Source organism: Triticum urartu, chromosome 3A (assembly GCF_056163025.1).
Source record: "Triticum urartu cultivar PI428250 chromosome 3A, HENAU_Tu73, whole genome shotgun sequence".
Classification (NCBI taxonomy): Eukaryota; Viridiplantae; Streptophyta; class Magnoliopsida; order Poales; family Poaceae; genus Triticum; species Triticum urartu.
The window spans coordinates 416,112,940-416,133,026 of NC_141875.1; the positions used below are offsets into that span (position 1 = coordinate 416,112,940).

Genomic DNA, 20,087 nt, shown 5'->3' on the forward strand with positions numbered 1-20,087 from the left:
ATAAATAAGAAATTTAGCATAATTGACAAACATTATATGTTCGAACTTTTAGATTTTTAGTAGTTGAACTTGTCAGTTTTTATATAAATAAGATTTTTAGCATAATTGACAAACATTATATCTTTTCAACTTTTTTAGTTTTAGTAGTTGAACTTGTCAGTTTTTATATAAATAAGAATTTTAGCATAATTGACAAACATTATATGTTTTGAACTTTTTTAGTTTTAGTAGTTGAACTTGAAAGTAATATTTAATTCTATTTTTTAAATTATGTACATTTAACAGAAAGGCTATTAAGTTTTGTTCTTTTTAGAGGGTTCATTGTTTTTGTATCATATTTTTCCTTTTTTCTTGTAGAGGTTAATTGACAAACATTTTTCTTGTGGTTTATATTTCTTTGTCCCGCCCTCTAGTATGTATAGCTGGGCTTATTTGGTGGGGTGTTTTGTTGACGATGTAGAGGCTATTGGGCCGTTTTCTGGCCTAGATAGCTCGTCCGCGCACCTGTGCAGTGCATCGTGCGCGTCCACTCTGGGTTTAGTCCCACCTCGCTAGTCGAGGGGGCTCCGAACCTGTTTATAAGCGCAGCCGATGCTCACCAGTCGAACTCCTCTAAACACTTACCTGAGTGCTTATACACGGCGCTCGCTCTCTCTCTTGACCTGTGGGCCCTGGTCGACGGGTCTTGCGTTTTGCGGATTACTAGGGATTCACCCACAGGCTCGAGTTCAAGTATCTAGCATTGTCAAGGCCTGCTCCTGACCTTGGGCGGTCAATTTTTTTGTTTTGTTTTGAATCTAGTACTTGATTCCTCCAGTAACTTGGACTCATACTTTTTGTTCTAGTTCTTGTCAGTTTTGTGTGAGTGTAATCTTTTTCATTTGAGTTTTTTGCCTTCTTTTTGTGTTTGTTTTTGTGATTATTCTCAAGTGTCTTCTAGTGTCATTTTCAGAACTATGGTACTTGCGTGTAGACTGAGTTGTACTGATAGTGCATTTATAGTAGCGCTTACGGACTGATGCTTCTTTGTACTTTTTATTGTAGTAAGTATGTAATGCCCGATCAAGTGATTAGTTGCATCGTAACTAGTACTTTAGAGCAACGACAACGTTCCATTCAGAAGCTACTTTTTCAATTTTGAAATGATGGATTAACAACATACGAAGCTACCAAACCAAACTTACATAATGAGATAAGAAAAACATTGTACTTGATGACATAACTAAACTTGTTCAAACATGACAAGCACGACATAATCATACTGGTTCAACCCAACAAGAGAAAACTACTAATTTGAAACAACAAGATAAAAGGCAAGCACAAGCGGAAGTAAAACGAAGGCAGGCTCTGATGTATCTTCATCCCATGAAGGGGCAATAGGGGTGGTCGTAGAAGTTGTTAGCCTCCCGCTCTTTTGCAAATTCCGAACCATCTGTGATGTAGTCGATCATGAACCATGACTTATACGCGGAGTACGCATCTACTCCTGCGTACTCGATGAGGTTGTCTGGCAGCTCGCTTGTCCCCCACAGTTTGTAGTCTTCCTGCATGCTGATCTTGTTTTTCATGCCTTTGTAGAATGGGTGGATGACGCTGGCTGCAACATCAGTCAAGGAGTCGTACTCTTTTCCGGTGTATGGAACTCTCCACTTGCGCTGAATGTCGATGAACCTGTTGGGGTTGATCTCCATACCGGACAACTTCAGCTTCTCTTTGTCGCTTTCAATGCTGAAACCGGCAAATGTGAACAACTTGTCATGCTGCAGCATGTCGGTCAGGCGCTTGGGCCTGCAAGGGCAGAGACATTTTGAATATTAGCATTACTTTGATGTTTGAATTATCCATTTTTGTTTTGTTTTACAAGTGATGAATCCATGAAGTAGTTGTTTATGTAGGATAAACAATGGATGAATGTACTTCAAAAACTAGTAAAGAAAGTTCTGAAATTAAATTAAGTACATCATGTTATTCTTCTTCTTGGATTATACATAGTTTCAGTCAATGTTGTATGTTCCGCATTGGTACTAGTTTAGTCTACTTTTGTTGAAATAGGATAACACAGAACCAGTGCTTCACCAAGTCCTTAGTTTATTTTCTTACGAAAATAACATTACATCAAATTCAGAAAATACTTCACTACATCAAGTTCAGAAATATCTTTTTTAATACATCGAGTACATAGACTACTCTATTGTATCAACTCTAGAAACTACACTAGTCGATCAACTTCAGAATTTAATCTTCCGCAAGATTTTTCCAAATAGTAATCCAGTGTATCAGGTTCAAAAATACATTTATAGTATATCTACTTGAGAAAATGCAGTAGTGCATCCACTTTTCACAAACCACACTTGTACATCTAGTTGGGAAACAAGTGTGATTAAATTTTCAGGATATAGTACTAATAAAACAGATAAACCATATGCAGGGCAAATGAGTAGGATTGCTCACCATTTTGTGGCCGCTGCGATGTGGTACACCAAGCAGAGTTCATCGACGCACAACTGCAGGACTGCCGCCATCTGGGGAGGTTCATCTTCGTTGGTGTAGTGCACACCAACGCCGATGATCCTACGAATCCTGCCGCCAAGCTTCCTCCAGAGCCTGGAGATTACCTCGTCGGCCTTGTCTGGTTCGCTGGTGCAGACGATCTCCAGCGTCTCCTTGTCGTGGAGCTCAACCCCTTTGAGCGTTCTGGTGTAGTCGCGCTTCTCGCCGGGGACGTTAATGTCGATGAGGTTGCTCCTCTTGTCCGACGTCTCGGCATGATGATGCTTGGCGGATGGTTCCTCTGCCATGGCCTTCCTCCGGCGACTGTGGGCTTTGGAGAGAGATGCTGGAGGTTTGTGTGCAGTGGAAATGGAAGCGGCAATTGTGGTTTGTGGGAACGAGGGAGAGATGGAAGACAATGGGGTATTTTTTCAGTGCGCCGTCGGTGGTGTGTGGGAGGCGGTTCATCGGGGGCGTGTGTGTAGTGGTCGTGGGGGTCGCCGTTTGCACTTCGTCGTGGCAACCGCCCAGTGGGTGGCGTGGGTGGTGGCGTGGAAGAACTAACAGTGCAAGTTAAATGGTTTTTACTGTTGAACTGACTAGTCTTGTCAAGCTGTACTTATGACCTGCAAGACCCCACTTGCACACCTCTGCGGTTGTGATGATGGCATTTTACTGTGGCACCGATTTGTATAGTCAAGCTGTACTTATCAGCTGCTTATCCCACTTGCACGTGTCAGCGTCGGTGTTGGTGGAGGTCTGAACTCCTCTACTGTCGTACTCGGACTGGTGATTGAAGTGTAATTGAACGTACCAAATACCAGCGATACTATGTGTGGTGCTAATGTTTTTTTAAAACAATTTTCGTATTTTTTTAAAGGATTGTTTATATCAAGATAACCTGTGAGTATTTTTTACAGATAAATTATATTTTCACCAGTACAGGATGTATTTATATTCGCATTTTGCTTGAGGTAATTATTTTTATGTACTGATGGTCTTTCTGAATTGGGACTGGTAGGAGCAGGCATAGCTTTGTTTTTTCAAAACGATTTTTTTTCAGTCGTTGACTGGTGTGTTTGTTATTACTATGCCTTGTGTACTGCCAACTGAGAGTTATCAGTACTGACATTTTTTTTGCGGAGTTACTGGTTGACAGTAGCGTTTTGCGTCAAATATATCAAGATAAGTTTTTTCAATTTTATTTTTGACTGCATTCAAAAGGATTATCAAATGGTTTAAATAATAATTTCACTGCTTCAGCGGGCACAAATCAGAAATTATATCAGTACTAATATGTACTCTGCCTTGTACTGACGACTGAGAGTTATCAGTACTAATATGCTACAAGAGTTTAAAATTTTCCTTGACATATTTTTTTTCCTGAGTTACTGGTTCACAGTAGCCTTTTGCGTCGGATATATACAGATAAGTATTTTCAAACGTATTTTGTGACTACATTCAAAATGATCATCAAATGGTTTACATAATAATGTCACTGCTCCAGCGGGCACAAATCAGAAACTAAAAAATAACTTTAGTTCTGTTCGAGAATTTGACGATAAAGCTAAATAAGTTTTGGTAAATGACAGTGTTTTTGTGAAATGCTTCCTCATTGTGTGCTGATTCAACTGAGACTACAAGGTTATTTTTAGTTGACGCAGCAGGATAACCACTATGTATTGTTCAGTCTTGAGCTTCTCCTAACTGTCCCCGAATTTTGTGCCTTGCCGGCGCTCTTTCCAGGTTGAGCCTTGGCAGCTTCATCGTCAGTTTCAGTTTCCTCGCCCCCGACACTGTCATCTTCATTGTCTTCGTCTGATTGGCCGTCATTCTCATCAAACTCTTCTTCTTCATCGTCTTCATTTGATTGCTTGGAACTATGTACCTTGCCCTGTTTATGTTCAGCTCCACTGACCTCCTTGCCCACTTTGCACGTCCGGGGATTATGTCCGTCAGTTCCGCCACACTTGCGGGAAGTGTAGCTGTTACGTGTGTTGTCTCCATTGGTAGAAAGCTGGGTGGCTCCAATCTGCTTGTTCTTGTTGACAGTGGCATCTATGCGGAGTGGGCATGTGCGGTAGTTATGGTTGCTCATGACGTTGCAGAATCCGCATGCCCTTACCCCGAGGGGTTTGCCGTCCGGGCCAAATTCCACGCGCTTGACGGGGCGTGGTGGCTTTTTGGCTGCTGTTTGCGTCTTGCTCTTCCTCCCCTTTGTGTTTGAGAATATTGGGGGTTTAATCACCCTTTCCTGCTGCTGCTGGTAGGATGTGCTATTGTCATGTCGTTCGCCTACAGCACCATCAAGCTCATGATCTCGCATGTGAGTTTGTCGGTGCTCTTGAGTGTGCACACGGGCAAGCTCCGGTTGCTGCTGCTCCTCTTCCTCGTTCTCAAACGGGTCAATAGCTCCCATATGGTTCATCTCGGACAACATTGTAGCAATATCCTGCTCAATGGCTTCATTGTCCGCGACACCTCCATTTTCAGCAGAATGCATGGCGTCGAGTTCTTGTTCAAGTTTGTCCATGACGACCCGCGTCCTTGCCATTTGCTCTTGGCTTCTCAAGCTTTTTCTGTGCACCCTCATGTTCAGCGTCAGCAGTGAGCTTTCAATGCAGTATTGGGATGCTTTGTTTGACGCTACTGTCCTCAAGTCATTTCTGTCAAATGTTGGCTGGATGTTCGGGCGTTTGGTGTATCTCCTGAGTATGTATTTCTCTGGAACGCTTTCAGCCTTAATTGTCTGCATCATGCACAGGACATGCACGCAGAAAAGACCTGTATTTGTTTTTGGAAGAGGTGCATGTTTTTTGTCATTTCATTCGAACAAAAACTTTGCAAAAAAAGTAGTACAGTATGTAACATCTTTTTTGTAGTCCTCACCTGTGTGGTCCCATAGCCTGCACTCGCACTCATATGTTTCTCCCACGGGGTCTGCAACCACCTGGAACGCGTGCTGAGCCCACACAGACAGTTTTTGCGGGTGGTTGTAGCACACTAGGTACTTTGTGGGCTCTTCCGTCTCTGTCGCCGTGAAGAGAGTGCTCAGTTTTAGCCTATCTCTGATCTCGCTATACACAGCTCGCGTGTATAGCTTTGCCATCTGGGTGTCAAACCCATAGAAGGTCAGCGTGTTTTGTTCCTTCTGCAGATGCAAGAATGATGACCAAATTGTTAGTTTTCGCGCAGGAAAAACTTCTAATAAAGTTTTTACTTTAGTAAGCATGTAATTTTTTGTCTTACGACAAGTGATAGAGCTATACCCGGTTACCCATTGTCTCCTGGTTCTCTGTCTGCCTCCTGGTTTTGACACAGGAGTTTACTTGGCTGACAAATCGGTGTAGGTTATGTCTCTCATTTACGTAGTTCTTCTTGAGCACATAGTTCATGCTCTCACTTCGCTGTGTGGATGTCATTTTGGCGCAGAAAATTTCTTTGAAGTAGGATGATATCCATTTCTCATGCTCGTTCCACATTCCCACCATTGTGGCATCATCGTGGAGGTTGTACTTATCCATGAGTCTTTTCCAGGCATCCTCAAACTCAGTTGGCATGAGGGGCCAGTTGAGAATTGATGTGAATTCATCCTTAAGGTCCTCGTGTAGGAAATACAGGTACGCGAGGTGTTCCCTGTACTTCTTCATAATGTGCCAGCGACATAGCTTATGTACTGTGTTCTTGAAAACATCTGCGATCGCCAAAGCCATTGCCTGGCACTGGTCTGGTAATGAGAAAATAGACTTGGAGTGGTCAGCAGATGGTTGTGCATATATACCAATACAACTGACACAACATTTTTACTGTGTTATTTTCCTTTTCTTTTTTGGTAGGGGGGGTGGTGGTTGGGGGTGGTTTTAGCGGGTGTACCTGTGAGAATGCATATAGGAGCCTTCCTTCTCATGCACCTTAAAAATGTCCTGAACAGCCACTTGAATGAATCTGCATCCTCATCTCTTATCAGGGCAAAACCAAAGAATGTAGTCTGTAAGTGGTTGTTAGTTCCGACAAACACCCCAAGTGGCATATGGTACTTGTTGGTCTTGTATGTTGTGTCAAACGTTATGCAGTCCCCGAAGTCCTAATATGCTCCTCGGCAGCTTGCGTTCGCCCAGAATATGTTCTTAACTTTGTCGGACTCATCGAGTTGCATGTCACAGAAGAATTCCCTGTTTATAGCTTTCATCTCCCTAAAGAAGTTGACAGTCTTTAGGACATCATCCACATCATCAATCCTTGAATTCTTTGCTTTCCTGCATATAAAAAGTTCATTGAAAAATGCATGTTGAACTGGCGTCAGGTCATGCGTTGCTTGATATGTTTGTACTGACAGAGGAAAAAAGAAGTAGGCGGTTTATGGGAGGAGAACAAGTTTGTACTTATAGGTTAATCAGGTCTTTGGCATTCATTTCGAGGAAGTAGCTACCAGGGTCATCACCGCCCAGAATGCTCATGATTTGCGCGTGTTCAATGCCTTTGAACTGCAGGTACTTGACGTACTCCAAGATTGTTTTGTCAAAGTTTTTGTGGGACTGCAAGAAGACAAGCATTTCTGCGGTGAGCTGTAGCCTGTGGTTGTGTTCCCAGACTATCTCTTTTACGACAAATGTTCCATCCTTTTCTTTCTTCAGCCTCATTTTAGCCCCGCAGTTAGTTCTGGCTGTCGTCTTGTTACGCTGTCTATTTGCTTCAGACACCTTTGATTCATAAACTCCATGGCATGTGCAATAAAGGTAGGCTCTGGTCTTAAACTTGGGGCCTTCCCTGACAGCAAAACCAGCGTGCTTCGCATATACGTCGTAGAAGTTCTTAGTTTCTTCGAAAGTTTCAAACCTCATCTCTAGCCTTGGCAGAACTTAAGCTTCAATGTCAGGTGGCTGCACATGAGAGTGACAAAACAAAAATGTTAGATGGGGTGGTCACAGCACCATGGTATGGACTATGCTTGTATTTTTTTCTATATGGATACTTACATGTGTATAGCTCTGCGCTGCCTCTGGTGTTTGTTGTTCTCCCTGGTTTATGGGCGCCGGTGGTGTCACCCTTGGTACATGTAGCAATGCATCTCTTGGAGGGAGCAACGATGACGAAGATCTCCATCTCTTGTTGTACGGACGTCTCTCCTCAGATTCATTGTGATGTTGCTCCTGTCTATATGGCTCATATCTTGTACTTTTGAACCTGCTAGAGTGGCCAAAATTTCTGTCTTTTTGCCGTGGTCTTCCCGTCGCAACTGCTTTTGTAGCACGGATGATTGATGTTGACGGAGCGACTGGTGGAAGCCTTCTTGTCCTTTGGCTTTTTGCATGCGCTGGGGAAGGAAAACATTTGTTGTTGGTGATATTGTTGGCCTAGTTGCAACCCAGTAGCGGCAAAGCTTGCATTCCCAGACATTGCTGTTTGCTGTATAGAAGGACCTGTCTGTGCTTCTGATGATTGTGGTGTATCTTCATATCTGCCTGTACTGTTGAAATATTCGGGCGGTATTTCTGGTGTTACCCAACCAGGTGGTGCCCATATCTGTTTTGCTCATGAAATGCTTGCTGCGTGCGCCGCCTTGCATGCTTCTGCAAACAACATTCAAAAGTTTTTGGGATTAATCTGGTTTCGTTTTCAGTCGAACTGATGAACGTTCATGTTCAAACACGGATGTACTGATGTACTTTTTTTTAGCATTGTTTTGTAAACTGGACATTGAACTCATGCATGACTTCTCCTTTGTTCTTCTGTAACTTATGCAACTACACTAGAAGTACTCCTAGTTTATGTATCATTGAACTTACTGTGTAACTGTGGCACTCTCTCGTCACTATCTACCTGGATTGATGCATATGTGCTTTTTTTAACTTGAACTGAAGATAGCATATTAGATGCACTGACAGTAACCTCGAACATCCTAATCGTGCATCAATGCATATACATTACAAGTACTGCTAGCTTATGTATCACCGAACTTATTGTGTAGCAATTTTATATTTTTTTTGGTAACAGTTTTGTTACTCGTTCGAACTGACACAATTACATGACTTGTACTCTTAGGAATAACAACATACAACTCTCAGCGGTAGCTGAACCTTATCACTTATACCTGGACTGACGCATATGTGTTATTTTTTTAACTTGAACTGAAGATAGCATATTAGATGCACTGACAGTAACCTCGACATCCTAATCGTGCATCAAGTGGCACGGGTGTCAATGAACTGATGCTAGCATTTGCAATGTACCATCGGGTTCTTCTTCATAGCAGGACTGACGAACTGATGGAGTGACACAAACGTGGGGAGCAGACATTACCTCCAGTGTACTGTCTTCTTCTTCTACCTCTCGTGGGTGTCTTACTGGCATGTTCTTACGAGGCGGCACCATTGACGCAGCACCTGCTTGTGGTGGACGTCTGGCGAAGAGGTTCGTAGAGGAAGCACCTTGCGGGGATAACTACCCCAGAGAAGGAGACCCGGCGACGGAGGGAGGCAGGAGGCGGGGATGACGGCTCCGATGATGGATCCGGCGACTGAGGGAGGCAGGAGACGGGGATCACGGCCCTGTCGATGGATCCTGCGGTGGAGCGAGACAGGAGGCGAGGATCACGACCCCATCGATGGATCCAGCGACGCAGGGAGGCAGGAGGCGGGGATGACGACCCCGACGATGCATCCGGCAATAGAAGGAACGAGGAGGCGGCGGCGGATCCGTCGCCGGCCAATCACGGCGCCGCGGGCTCCCTCGCTCCGGCTGCCGCCGTCGCTCGCTCGCCCACGACGGCTGCCTCCGGCGGTAGGAAGCGAGTCGGATTGGGGCTGGGTCGGTCGTGGACGCGTCGCGCCTTATAGGGGGCAAGGGTAATAGAATAATATTCTGTTACCGGTAACAGAATAGTCCAACCCTATATATATATATACATAAACACTATTCTGATCACAGGATCAGAATAATATTCTGATCACAACCTGACCTGCCCCGCTAGTAGTACGTTGAACTTCCCTGTGAACTAGGTTGAACTTCCGCCAACATTGCCCAAATGGGGCTTGCGATATACCGTTGGGAAGCTATGGACACCAATATCATGACCCAACTTAAATTTTTGTTAAAATATAAGCGGTTTAAGAGCAGTTTTGAAAACCGTTTTTTCTTCGCACAAAAAATGTGAATTGTGTTTTCGATCGCATTTCTAAACCGTTTATCGGAATGAGGCATATAATATGGCGTTGGAAAGCTGCTGCAGAACCGGTCCTTCCACATGTTGAAAGTTTTCTCTAATTCCCTATGGTTAAAGAGTAATTTGAAAAAACGTAAAATTTCGTAAACCGAACAGCTGAGTTCATTTTTTCGATGTCATTTCTAAACGGCTAATCCAATGGAGGCATATGATACGGCGTTGGAAAGCTTATGAAAATGCGTTACTTTTTCATCTTGAAAGTTTTTTTCTAATTTTGAATGGTTTAATAGTAATTTAGAAAATGGTCCAAGTCTTACCGAGTTCGTATTTTCAAGCTAATGTTTTAACCGTTCGTCCGAATGCAGCAAATGATATGGCGTTGGAAAGCTTGAACGAATGTGAAACTTTTGGTATGTATTGTTTATCCCAATTCTTTACGGTTTTAAGTCAGTTTCAAAAATGGCAAAAAACTTATTTTCGCCGTAATTTCTACAAACTTTATCGGAATGGGGCAAATAATATACCGCTGAAAAGCTACGGAAAATGCGAAACTTTTTCATGTTGATGGTTTTCTGTGATTCCTTGCCGTTTTCAAGTAATTTCGAAAATGGCGAGATCGTTTGTTCTGCCTTTATGGCGAAACAGATTCTTCGAAAATGCACCGCGTGAAGAACCTGAACTTCTCGGCGCGTGTACCTGAACTTCACTCTGTTTTTCACGTGCTTTTTTTGCCCATAGCTCTCCATCCACTGCTCGTAACTCTCCATCCACTCACCGGAATTGAGCAAGTGATATACCAATGGAAAGCTGCTGTAAACACACAACTTTCACGTGTTGATCGTTTTTTCATACTCGCGACAATTTTAAAAGTTTTTCATCTCCAATTCATTCACTATAGTAGTCGAACTTCGTGCTATTTTCACGTTGAACTTCTGCGACGTATTTTCGTTTTTAATTTTCCCATCCATTTCGTCAGTGTTAGATAAATGATATTATTTTCGTACAAACCTCTCTCACGATAATTTTTTTAAATATCTCCGACGAGGACTTGAACTTACACAAATGATATTCCTGTTGTTTTGAAGTAAATTAGAAAATGACTAGATCATAATTTCTGCCTTCATCGCGAATGGAAATGCACTGTGTGAAGTAGTTGAACTTCCCGCGCACGTCTGTTTGAACTTCACTCTGTTTATGACGTGATGTTTTTGCCTGTAACTCCCAAACCACTTACCGAAATTGAGCAAATAATATGCCGATGGAAAGCTGTTGCAAACACGCAACTTTTTCGTGTTGTTCAGTTTTTCATACTCGCGGCGGTTCAAAAAAAATTTTTGAATGCGTAAAAATGTGTTTTTAACGGTATACATAAAACTTTTAAACCATTCATCGGAATATAGCATATAATATACCATTGGAAAGCTTATGAATAGGAGCATATTTTTCATGTAGACACACGTTACAAATTTTTATCGTTTAAGAGTAGTTTTATAAATGGAAAAAACAACGTCGTTTTTTGCCTGTTTTTTATATATAATTGAAGGTCGGACGTCTGGCACTAGAGATCTTGAACTTCACCGGGGGAGCACGTGAACTTCTTGCAACAAACCTTTTAAACTTTTTGTTTTCTACTCTTATATTACTATCTGAAATGCATTCCTTGCAGTATTGAACTTCTCGTTGTTTCACCTTGAACTTCTATCACATTTTTTGTTCAACCTCTCTCACAAGATTTTTTAACTTTCTCAGGCCGAGCACTTGAACTTCTAGTAACAAAACTTTCGGCCCTGGTTTTTTTATTCTTTTTTTGCATACAAATGCACACCGTGTAGTACGTGAACTTCTGGCAGTTATCAATCTGAACTTCTATCAGTTACGTGAAAATATCTGAGTTTTTTATGAATATTAATCTGAATTTCTTAATCTTTTTTATGAATTCTCAAGCGCTCTATTTTTAAAAGTTGAACTTCTTGTTATTTTATTTTTGAACTTCTTGTTTCCATTATTTAACAACGAGGGAAATCTGAGTTTTCTATAATCATCGAACTTCTCCACCTTTTTAATATGGACTTCCTGATTTTATTTCTTAAATATTTTTTATGAAAGTTTGAAGCGCTCTAATATTAAAAGTTGAACTTCTTGTTTTTTATTTTTGAACTTCTTGTTTCCATTCTTTACTAATGAGGAAAATATGAGTTTTCTATAATCATCAAACTTCTCCATCTTTTTAATTTGGACTTCCTTGTTTTATTGTTTTTTCTTATTTCCCGCTCATACATAAAATTTATTGGATTATATGTAGAACACAAATTTATGAGAAAATTTTGGGGATGGGAAGAATGGAATCGGAGTGTGCACTTTAAAAAGAACTTGCACTCTATATGAACTTTTGTTCGTGTTCTATCCAAACTTATGAATTCCTTTTGAATTTGTGTTGGTGTTCCTTACCAAACTTTGTAGTATTTTCGTTATATTGTTTTCCTTTTTTCTTGATGGGGTTATCTTTTACTTTCTCATAAACATGAAAAGCCACAATAGCAGATCAAGAAGCTAAGATTATAATCGGAGTGTTGCTCTATTTTTTTTAATTTGGTCTTCTTGGGTTATTCTTTAGTAATGGGAAAAATCATAATGTAGTATTAAACATTGAACCGCTCTGTTATTTAAATTTGGACTTCTAGTTATATTTTTGAACTTCTTGGGGTCTTGCTAGAAATGGAGAAAAATTATTTTTATATAAAAAATTGAACTGCTCTATTATTTCAATTTGACCTTCTTGGTTTTATTTTCTTATTGAATTTATAAAACCCTTACACATTATACTTCCACGGTTCTGTTTTTCCCTCAAATTTTTAAGTTGTAAAACATTAGAGCTTGGGCATATACATATTTTTGCTAAGAAGGCCCAGATGTTCGGAATCAAAAATACATAGGGAGCAACAACAATTCGTCACATATTTTTGCCAAAGATACAGAGCACAAGATGGGGTCTCTGAACACAAAAGATGATCCACTCATGCCATCTGATGTAGATAAGAGGCAGCTAGTATACAAGAAAATTTAGCAGAGAGCTTTATCCTTTGAAAGAGAGTCACTAGTGTTGGCTTCAGTGGCAGAATAAGCCACTGACGGTGGTGAACGGGAGAAGCAACTTGTCTCCTCGTCGAACCATGCCAGCTGCATGAAGACATGAATGAACATACGATATATACTCGAGCAGGATCTCATCCACTTCACCATGAAACGAGACAACACGACTGTCTTCTGAACTAACAACACATGTTCTGTACTTTTGTTTTTTGCAACATCTAGTAATTAGCCCCAAATCAAAAGAATTCATGTGACTAGCTCACTGAACTTGTTCATAAAATAACTAGCATAATAAAAAAATTGGATAGTTCAGTGCTGGAGAGGGAGCAGGTCGGTGTAGCAGCAGCAGGTGTGGGCAGAGGTCGCTGGCAGGATTGACACGAGCCTCGTCGGCAGTTTGATTATCCCGTGCACTGCAGTTTAATCACCCCGGCGATCGGGGGCAACCAGCGACGGCTACAGAGGAGAGCTGCAAGACTCAGGTTGTTTCATCAGAGGAATCGAGGCAGCGGCCTCCGCTGACGGCAAGGGCGGCCGAGGAAAGGGAGCAGTGCATGCCGCGACCTTAGGGCGGATTTTGGAGAAGTGCTCGCGCTTGGTGCGGAAGGGGGCGGTGCCGAGTAGTGGCTATAGGACGTGGGGCGCACATGGTGGCGCGGGGAGCCTAGGAGACCGGGGTGGAGGCAGGTGGTCGCGGCGCCGCATGGAGGTAGCCGGATCCCGGGCCTCCGGCGTCGGGGAAGCGGGAACCTAGTGGCGGACGCAGCTGGTGGTGGGGAGGTGGTTGGGGCGGAGGGCGGTGCCCGTTGGGGAGGAAGAACGCCGGGCGTGGGGGAGGAGGCCCGCCGGTTGTGGTGGAAGAGGCACGCTGGTGTTGAGGAAGAAGGCGCGTGGCGGTGGCGGCAGTGAGATCCAGGGAGGGTGGCGGTCACAGCGGCGAGGAGATCCAGGGAGGGTGTTGGCGGTGATGCGATCCAGAGGGTGGTGGCGGTGTTTGGGGGAGGGAATTGGGGGAGGTCAGGGTGGGGGGGATCGGGTCAATTGATGGGCTGGGTGGGCTTTTTCTGTATCGATGCGGTGGATTTGTCGGATCTCAGGAACATCCAATCACCCCAATATAGCGCGCTGTGATCCAAATAACTATTCTAATCCTGGGATTAGAATAGTGATATATATATAGGTGGGAGGGAGGAGCAGCCGAATCCTACTTGGGGTCCCTCCCACGCCGCGCCCCCTTCTTTCCTTATTAGGAGTGCGGGGAAAGGCAGGGGAGGGTGGCACCCCTCCCTTTCCTTTCTCCCATGAGAGGGAAAGGCAGGAGGGGCTAGCGCTCCCCCTTTTCCTTCCCTAGGGCTGTACAAACAAGTGGAGGGGCGGCTCAGCCCCCTAATGGACTGGTCTGTCCCTCCCTTTGTCCCATTAAGCCCATAACTTGCCCGGGGGTGCGCGGAACCCCTTCCGCTGACCCGATTCCTTCCCAGTACGTCCCGAAACACTTCCGGTGTCCAAATACCATCATCCTATATATCGATCTTTACCTCTCGACCATTTTGAGAATCCTCGTCATGTCCGTGATCTCATATGGGTCTCTGAACAACATTCGGTCACCAAATCATATAACTCATATAACACTATATCGTCATCGAACGTTAATCGTGCGGACCCTACGGGTTTGAGAACTATGTAGGCATGACCGAGACACCTCTCATGTCAATAACCAATAGCAGAACCTGGATGCCCATATTGGCTCCTACATATTCTACGAAGATCTTTATCGGTCGAACTGTTATGACAACATACGTAAATCCCTTTGTCCATCGGTATGTTACTTGCCCGAGATTCGATCGTTGATATCTTCATACCTTGTTCAATCTCGTTACTGGCAAGTCTCTTTACTCGTTCCGTAATACATCACCTCATGACTAAATCCTTAGTCATTTGCTTGCAATATTATGATGTGCATTACCGAGAGGGCCCAGAAATACCTCTCCGATACTCGGAGTGACAAATCCTAATCTTGGTTTATGCCAACTCAACAAACACCTTCGAAGATTCCTGTAGAGCATCTTTATAATCACCCTGTTACATTGTGACATTTGATAGCACAAAAGGCATTCCTCTGGCATCCAGGAGTTGCATAATCTCATAGTCGAAGGAATATGTATTTGACATGAAGAAAGCAATAGCAATAAAAGTGAACGATCATTATTCTAAGCTAACGAATGGGTCTTGTCCATCAGATCGTTCTCCTAATGATGGGATCCCGTTATCAAATGACAACTCATGTCAATGGTTAGGAAACCTTAACCATCTGTGATCAATGAGCTAGTCTAGTAGAGGCTCACTAGGGACACGGTGTTTGTTTATGTATCACACATGTATTAAGGTTTCCGATCAATACAATTCTAGCATTAATAATAAACCTTTATCATGAATAAGGAAATATAAAATAACAACTTTATTATTGCCTCTAGGGCATATTTCCTTCATCATCCATGCTAGTTTATTTTCTTTTTCCCGGTTTGTTGTTGTGTGTTTGAAAAACTTTGATAAAATCCAAAAATATCAGTTGTAGCTTCTTTTTAGTTTTCCTTTCCATGTTTAATTAGTAGTAGTATTAAAATAAAACCCAAAAAGATTTCTTGTTCTTCTTTTACTTGTTGGGAGCTTTCCCGTGTAAATAGTTTTTCTCGTTCTTGTTTTTACCTTCTTCAGAAAAACAAAAACTCAAAAATATTTCAGTGTGTTTCTTTGAAATTCTTTTCTTTTCTTTTGGTCGAGAGGAGAAGAACACAACGAAAATGTTGAGTGGCTCTCATATGCATTATTGTTGATCTAAGAGAGAGCCCATATTACCGTTCAATGCACGTGCACGCTTATTATTGTTCACACTGTTCGGTCGTGCAAGTGAAAGGAAATAATGACGATATATGATGAAATGATTGAGATGAGGAAGAGCTGGTATGAACTCGACCTATTTTGTTTTTGTAAATATGATTAGTTCATCATTCTTGATTCAGCCCATTATGAATGAAACATGTTTGCAATGACAATTAGAGATTATAGTTACTCATGCCATGCTTAATTAGCTAGGAATTTATAATGGTTTACCTTGCGTGCCAACATGCAAATTAAAATGGTTGTGATGTGTTATGATAGGATGGTATCCTCCTTTGAATGATTTAAGTGGCTTGACTTGGCACATGTTCACACATGTAGTTGAATCAAGATTAACATAGCCTTCATGATATTTATGTTCATGGTGATTTATATCCTACTCATGCTTGCACTCAATGTTGGTTAATCTCAATGCATGTTTATGACTGTTGTCGCTCTCTAGTTGGTCGCTCCTCAATCTTTTGCTAGCCCCCACTTGTACTAAGAGGAAATACTGCTTGTGCATCCACTTCCATAAACCCAAAGTTGTTCCATATGAGTCCACCATACCTACCTATATGCGGTATTTATCTGTCATTCCAAGTAAATTTTCTTGTGCCAAACTCTACACCTTCAAATAATATTCTATTTTGTATGCCCGAATCGCTCATGTAGCGATTGGGGCTGTCAGTATCTTCCATGCTAGGTGGGTTATTCTCGTGATGAGTGTTGATTCACTTGTCATTCATGAGAAAGTGGCTGGTAATTGGGATGCCTAGTTCCATGCTCAAATCAAGTCAAAATATAATTTCAAACAGAACTCCCCCAAAACTGATGTTGGTATGGATGGTACCCGTTGTTTCGGACTAGCTGTGGAGTGTGATTGTTGGTGGAGGGGGAGTAAAAACTTTACCATTCTGTTTGGGAACCGCCTATAATGTATCTAGCATGGAAGATACCGAGATCTCTTGGTTGTTATATTGACAATGAAAGCATACCGCTCAAAATTATATTCATCTCTGTTTTAAACCTCGAGCTCTGACACCTCTGCAAATCCCTGCTTCCCTCTGCGAAGGGCCTATCTATTTACTTCTATTACTGAGTCATCATCCTCTTATAAAAATCACCAATTAGAGAGCACCACTGTCATTTGTATGCTTAGTTATTAATTGATATTGAGTATGACTGTGACTAGATCTCTTTTACCATGAATTACAATGTCTAGTCAGTCCTTGATCTTCAGGGGTGCTCTGCGAGATACCATTTTGTTATACCATATCATGATTGTTTTGAAAAAGTGTTGTCATCCGAGATTTATTATTATTGCTCGCTAGTTGATTCTGCCATTGATATGAGTAAATGTGAGACCTAAATATTATTGTGAATATGGTTAGTTTATAATATTTGCTGAAAACCTGAATGCTGGCTATACATATTTGCAACAACAATATCATACAGAGTTTGTAAAAGTTTTTCTTTATCACTTTCATTTTGTCAACTGGATTGCTTGATGACAAGCAATGGGTTAACCTTGGGGAAGTTGATTCGTCTCCATCATATCTACTTTTCCAAACTCTTTTGCCCTTGTTTTGGACTCTAATTTGCATGATTTGAATGGAAATAACCCGGAGTAACGCTGTTTTCAGCAGAATTGCCTTGGTGTTATTTTTGTGTAGAAATAAAAGTTCTCGGAATGACCTGAAAATTTACGGAGAATATTTTTGGAATAAATAAAAAATATTGGCGAAAGAATCAACCAGAGGGGACCCACCAGCTGTCCACAAGGGTGGGGGCACCCCCTAGGGCGCACCCCCTGCCTTGTGGGTCCCCTGGACCTTCACCGACCTCAACTCCAACTCTATATATTCATGTTCGGGGAGAAAAAATTCAGAGAAGGATTCATCGTGTTTTATGATATGGAGCCACCGTCAACCCATGTTTTTCATCAGGAGGCCAGATCTGGAGTCCGTTCGGTGCTCCGGAGAGGGGAAATCATCGCCATCATCATCACCAACCTTCCTCCATCACCAATTTCATGATGCTCACAGCCGTGTGTGAGTAACTCCATCGTAGGCTTGCTGGACGGTGATGGGTTGGATGAGATTTATCATGTATTCGAGTTAGTTTTGTTAGGGTTTGATCTCTAGTATCCACTATGTTCTGAGATTGATGTTGCTATGACCTTGCTATGCTTAATGCTTGTCACTAGGGCCTGAGTGCCATGATTTCAGATCTGAACCTATTATGTTTTCATAAATATATTTGTGTTCTTGATCCGATCTTGCAAGTTATAGACACCTATTACGAGTTATGATCCGCATACCCCAAGGTGAAAATAATTGGGGTTCTTTCCGGTGATTACCGTAGTTTGAGGAGTTCATGTATTCACTCAGTGCTAATGCTTTGTTCTGGTTCTCTATTAAAAGGAGGCCTTAATATCCCTTAGTTTCCATTAGGACCCCGCTGCCACGGGAGGGTAGGACAAAAGATGTCATGCAAATTCTTTTCCATAAGCACGTATGACTATATATAGAATACATGCCTACATTATATTGATGAATTGGAGCTAGTTTTGTGTCACCCTAGGTTAAAAATGTTGCATGATGAATGCCATTCGACATAATTATCAATCATTGATCCATTGCCTACGAGTTTGTTTCATATCGATCTTTGCTAAGTTACTTTTTCGTTGCCACTATTACGATTGTTACAAAACTACTAATGTTACTTTTGCCAGCGTTACCATTACTTCCATACTACTTTGCTACTAAATACTTTGTTGTAGATATTAAGTCTTTCAGGTGTGGTTGAATTGACAACCCAGCTGCTAATACTCAAGAATATTCTTTGGCTCCCCTTGTGTCGAATCAATAAATTTGGGTTAAATACACTACCCTCGAAAACTATTGTGATCCCCTTTACTTGTGGGTTATCACACCTCCTGCCAAAGCTCAGTAGCTCATGGTTGATGCCATGAAGTCATCTACTACTCCCTCCAAACCTAAGACAAAACCCAAAGCTGTTGTACCCAAGAAGTCAACTAGAAACATCCCAGCTGCTGAGAAGAACAAGGCCCAGTGCCTGACGTTCAAGATGATGATGAGCCACTAGTGCTCCGGGAATTGAATCCCAAGATCCCAAATCATGATGATGCTCATCGAGTTGCCAAGAACATGATGCTCAGGAAGGACAAAGGACTAAGAGAGTGGAGGCAAGTGGATCCCTATTTAGTTAGGAGGAGGACAGCTTTTGATTATCGTTTCCATACCCGTGAACAGCAAAATTTGTATGAAATAGTGCTACTTGATAAGAAGCCCATCATAAGCAACATGAAGTGGGTGGATTGGAAGTATATTGATGCACATGAAGACTACTTCCCCCACGTTCATGAGAGCTTCAAACTTGCTGGAGTTGATGAGTTTGTGGGACAAAAGCTTACAAAGTGGAATAATGAGATGGTCATGAAATTCTACTCCACAACACATTTCTATCCAGATGGGAGAATTGTATGGATGACTAAGGGCACGAAATACCAGTCATCTATCTCTAAGTGGGCTGCTCTCATTAATGCCCATGAAGAAGATGAAGATGATATCGATGTTTATGGGAAGCCCCGGATGGACCACAACACAATGGCAAATATGTACAAGTCCATTCCTGACAAGGATTTGGAAACTCATAAGTTTGGATCCATATATCATTTGCTAGCTGGTTTGGCCACCACAAACACCATTTTGAGGCAGACTCTGTTGCCAAATTCTGGAGATGAGAGGATGATACATGGACATTCCATCAATTTGCTTCACATGTTTGACACCTCACCTCAGAAGCTCAAAGTGATGAGTTTGATTCTTGAGACAGTCAAGAGGACTGCTGCTGACCAGAAAAGATCTTGTGGATATGCCTCTCACATTCAGATACTTATCAACTCCAAGGTTGGTACAGATACATATCTACTTGTCGGGGAAAATAGACAAGGGTATATATTTTCCTCTGATTCATGCATGGACAGGCCAAGACCAAGCCAAGATACACAAAGGACTAGAGGTTCGAAGGACCAGTATACAGATCAGAGGAACCAGGATCGAGCCAGAGAAGCAAGATACAGCCAAGAGAAAGGCCTCCTTTGCCGCACAGGCGAGCCCGGCAAAGGGCGAGGCCACACCTAGAAGGAGACAACCAAGGTGTCCCGACATGACTCACGAAGACAAGACCACCTCACCAACCACTCCAGCGCGACCCACGTCGTCGGTCAATGCGGTGTCAAGCCGCAAAGTGACTGAGTGGCAGCCATTCGCCACATGGCAGCCTCTCTCTACAGTAAAAACCCACAGATGACACCCGTCCTGCGATGTGTGAAGTGAGCAGGCATGAAGCTAGCAAGATGACCCGGCAAGCCTTGTCGGGCAACCAGCAATGTGACATTGAGCAATGCATTTAATGCACCCCGTCAGCCCACAGAGTTAGG

General features: G+C 42.4%; 2 protein-coding genes across 2 annotated transcripts; both read right to left on the reverse strand.

The window, feature by feature from the left end:
• Positions 1-1,358: 1,358 nt before the first annotated feature.
• Positions 1,359-2,798, reverse strand: LOC147979914 (uncharacterized). The gene is made up of 2 exons (XM_087515392.1): positions 2,452-2,798; positions 1,359-1,788 (listed from the first exon to the last, which is right to left on the reverse strand). Exons 1-2 carry the CDS (start codon positions 2,796-2,798, stop codon positions 1,359-1,361), a joined length of 777 nt encoding a protein of 258 aa, XP_087371518.1.
• A 2,955-nt stretch (positions 2,799-5,753) lies between these two features.
• Positions 5,754-7,331, reverse strand: LOC147979915 (protein FAR1-RELATED SEQUENCE 5-like). Its single transcript, XM_087515393.1, has 4 exons — positions 6,985-7,331; positions 6,599-6,746; positions 6,364-6,478; positions 5,754-6,217 (listed from the first exon to the last, which is right to left on the reverse strand). Exons 1-4 carry the CDS (start codon positions 7,329-7,331, stop codon positions 5,754-5,756), a joined length of 1,074 nt encoding a protein of 357 aa, XP_087371519.1.
• Positions 7,332-20,087: the final 12,756 nt, after the last annotated feature.

Bases quoted from the DNA above. Each gene is read 5' to 3' on its own strand.
- LOC147979914 (XM_087515392.1), bottom strand. From the start codon at position 2,798: ATGGCAGAGGAACCATCCGCCAAGCATCATCATGCCGAGACGTCGGAC. The intron at 1,789-2,451 runs GTGAGCAATCCT...CTGCCCTTGCAG, and splicing joins ATCGCAGCGGCCACAAAATG to GCCCAAGCGCCTGACCGACA.
- LOC147979915 (XM_087515393.1), bottom strand. From the start codon at position 7,331: ATGAGGTTTGAAACTTTCGAAGAAACTAAGAACTTCTACGACGTATAT. The intron at 6,747-6,984 runs GTACCTGCAGTT...TTTTATATGCAG, and splicing joins ACAATCTTGGAGTACGTCAA to GAAAGCAAAGAATTCAAGGA. The intron at 6,218-6,363 runs GTACACCCGCTA...TCTCATTACCAG, and splicing joins TCCTATATGCATTCTCACAG to ACCAGTGCCAGGCAATGGCT.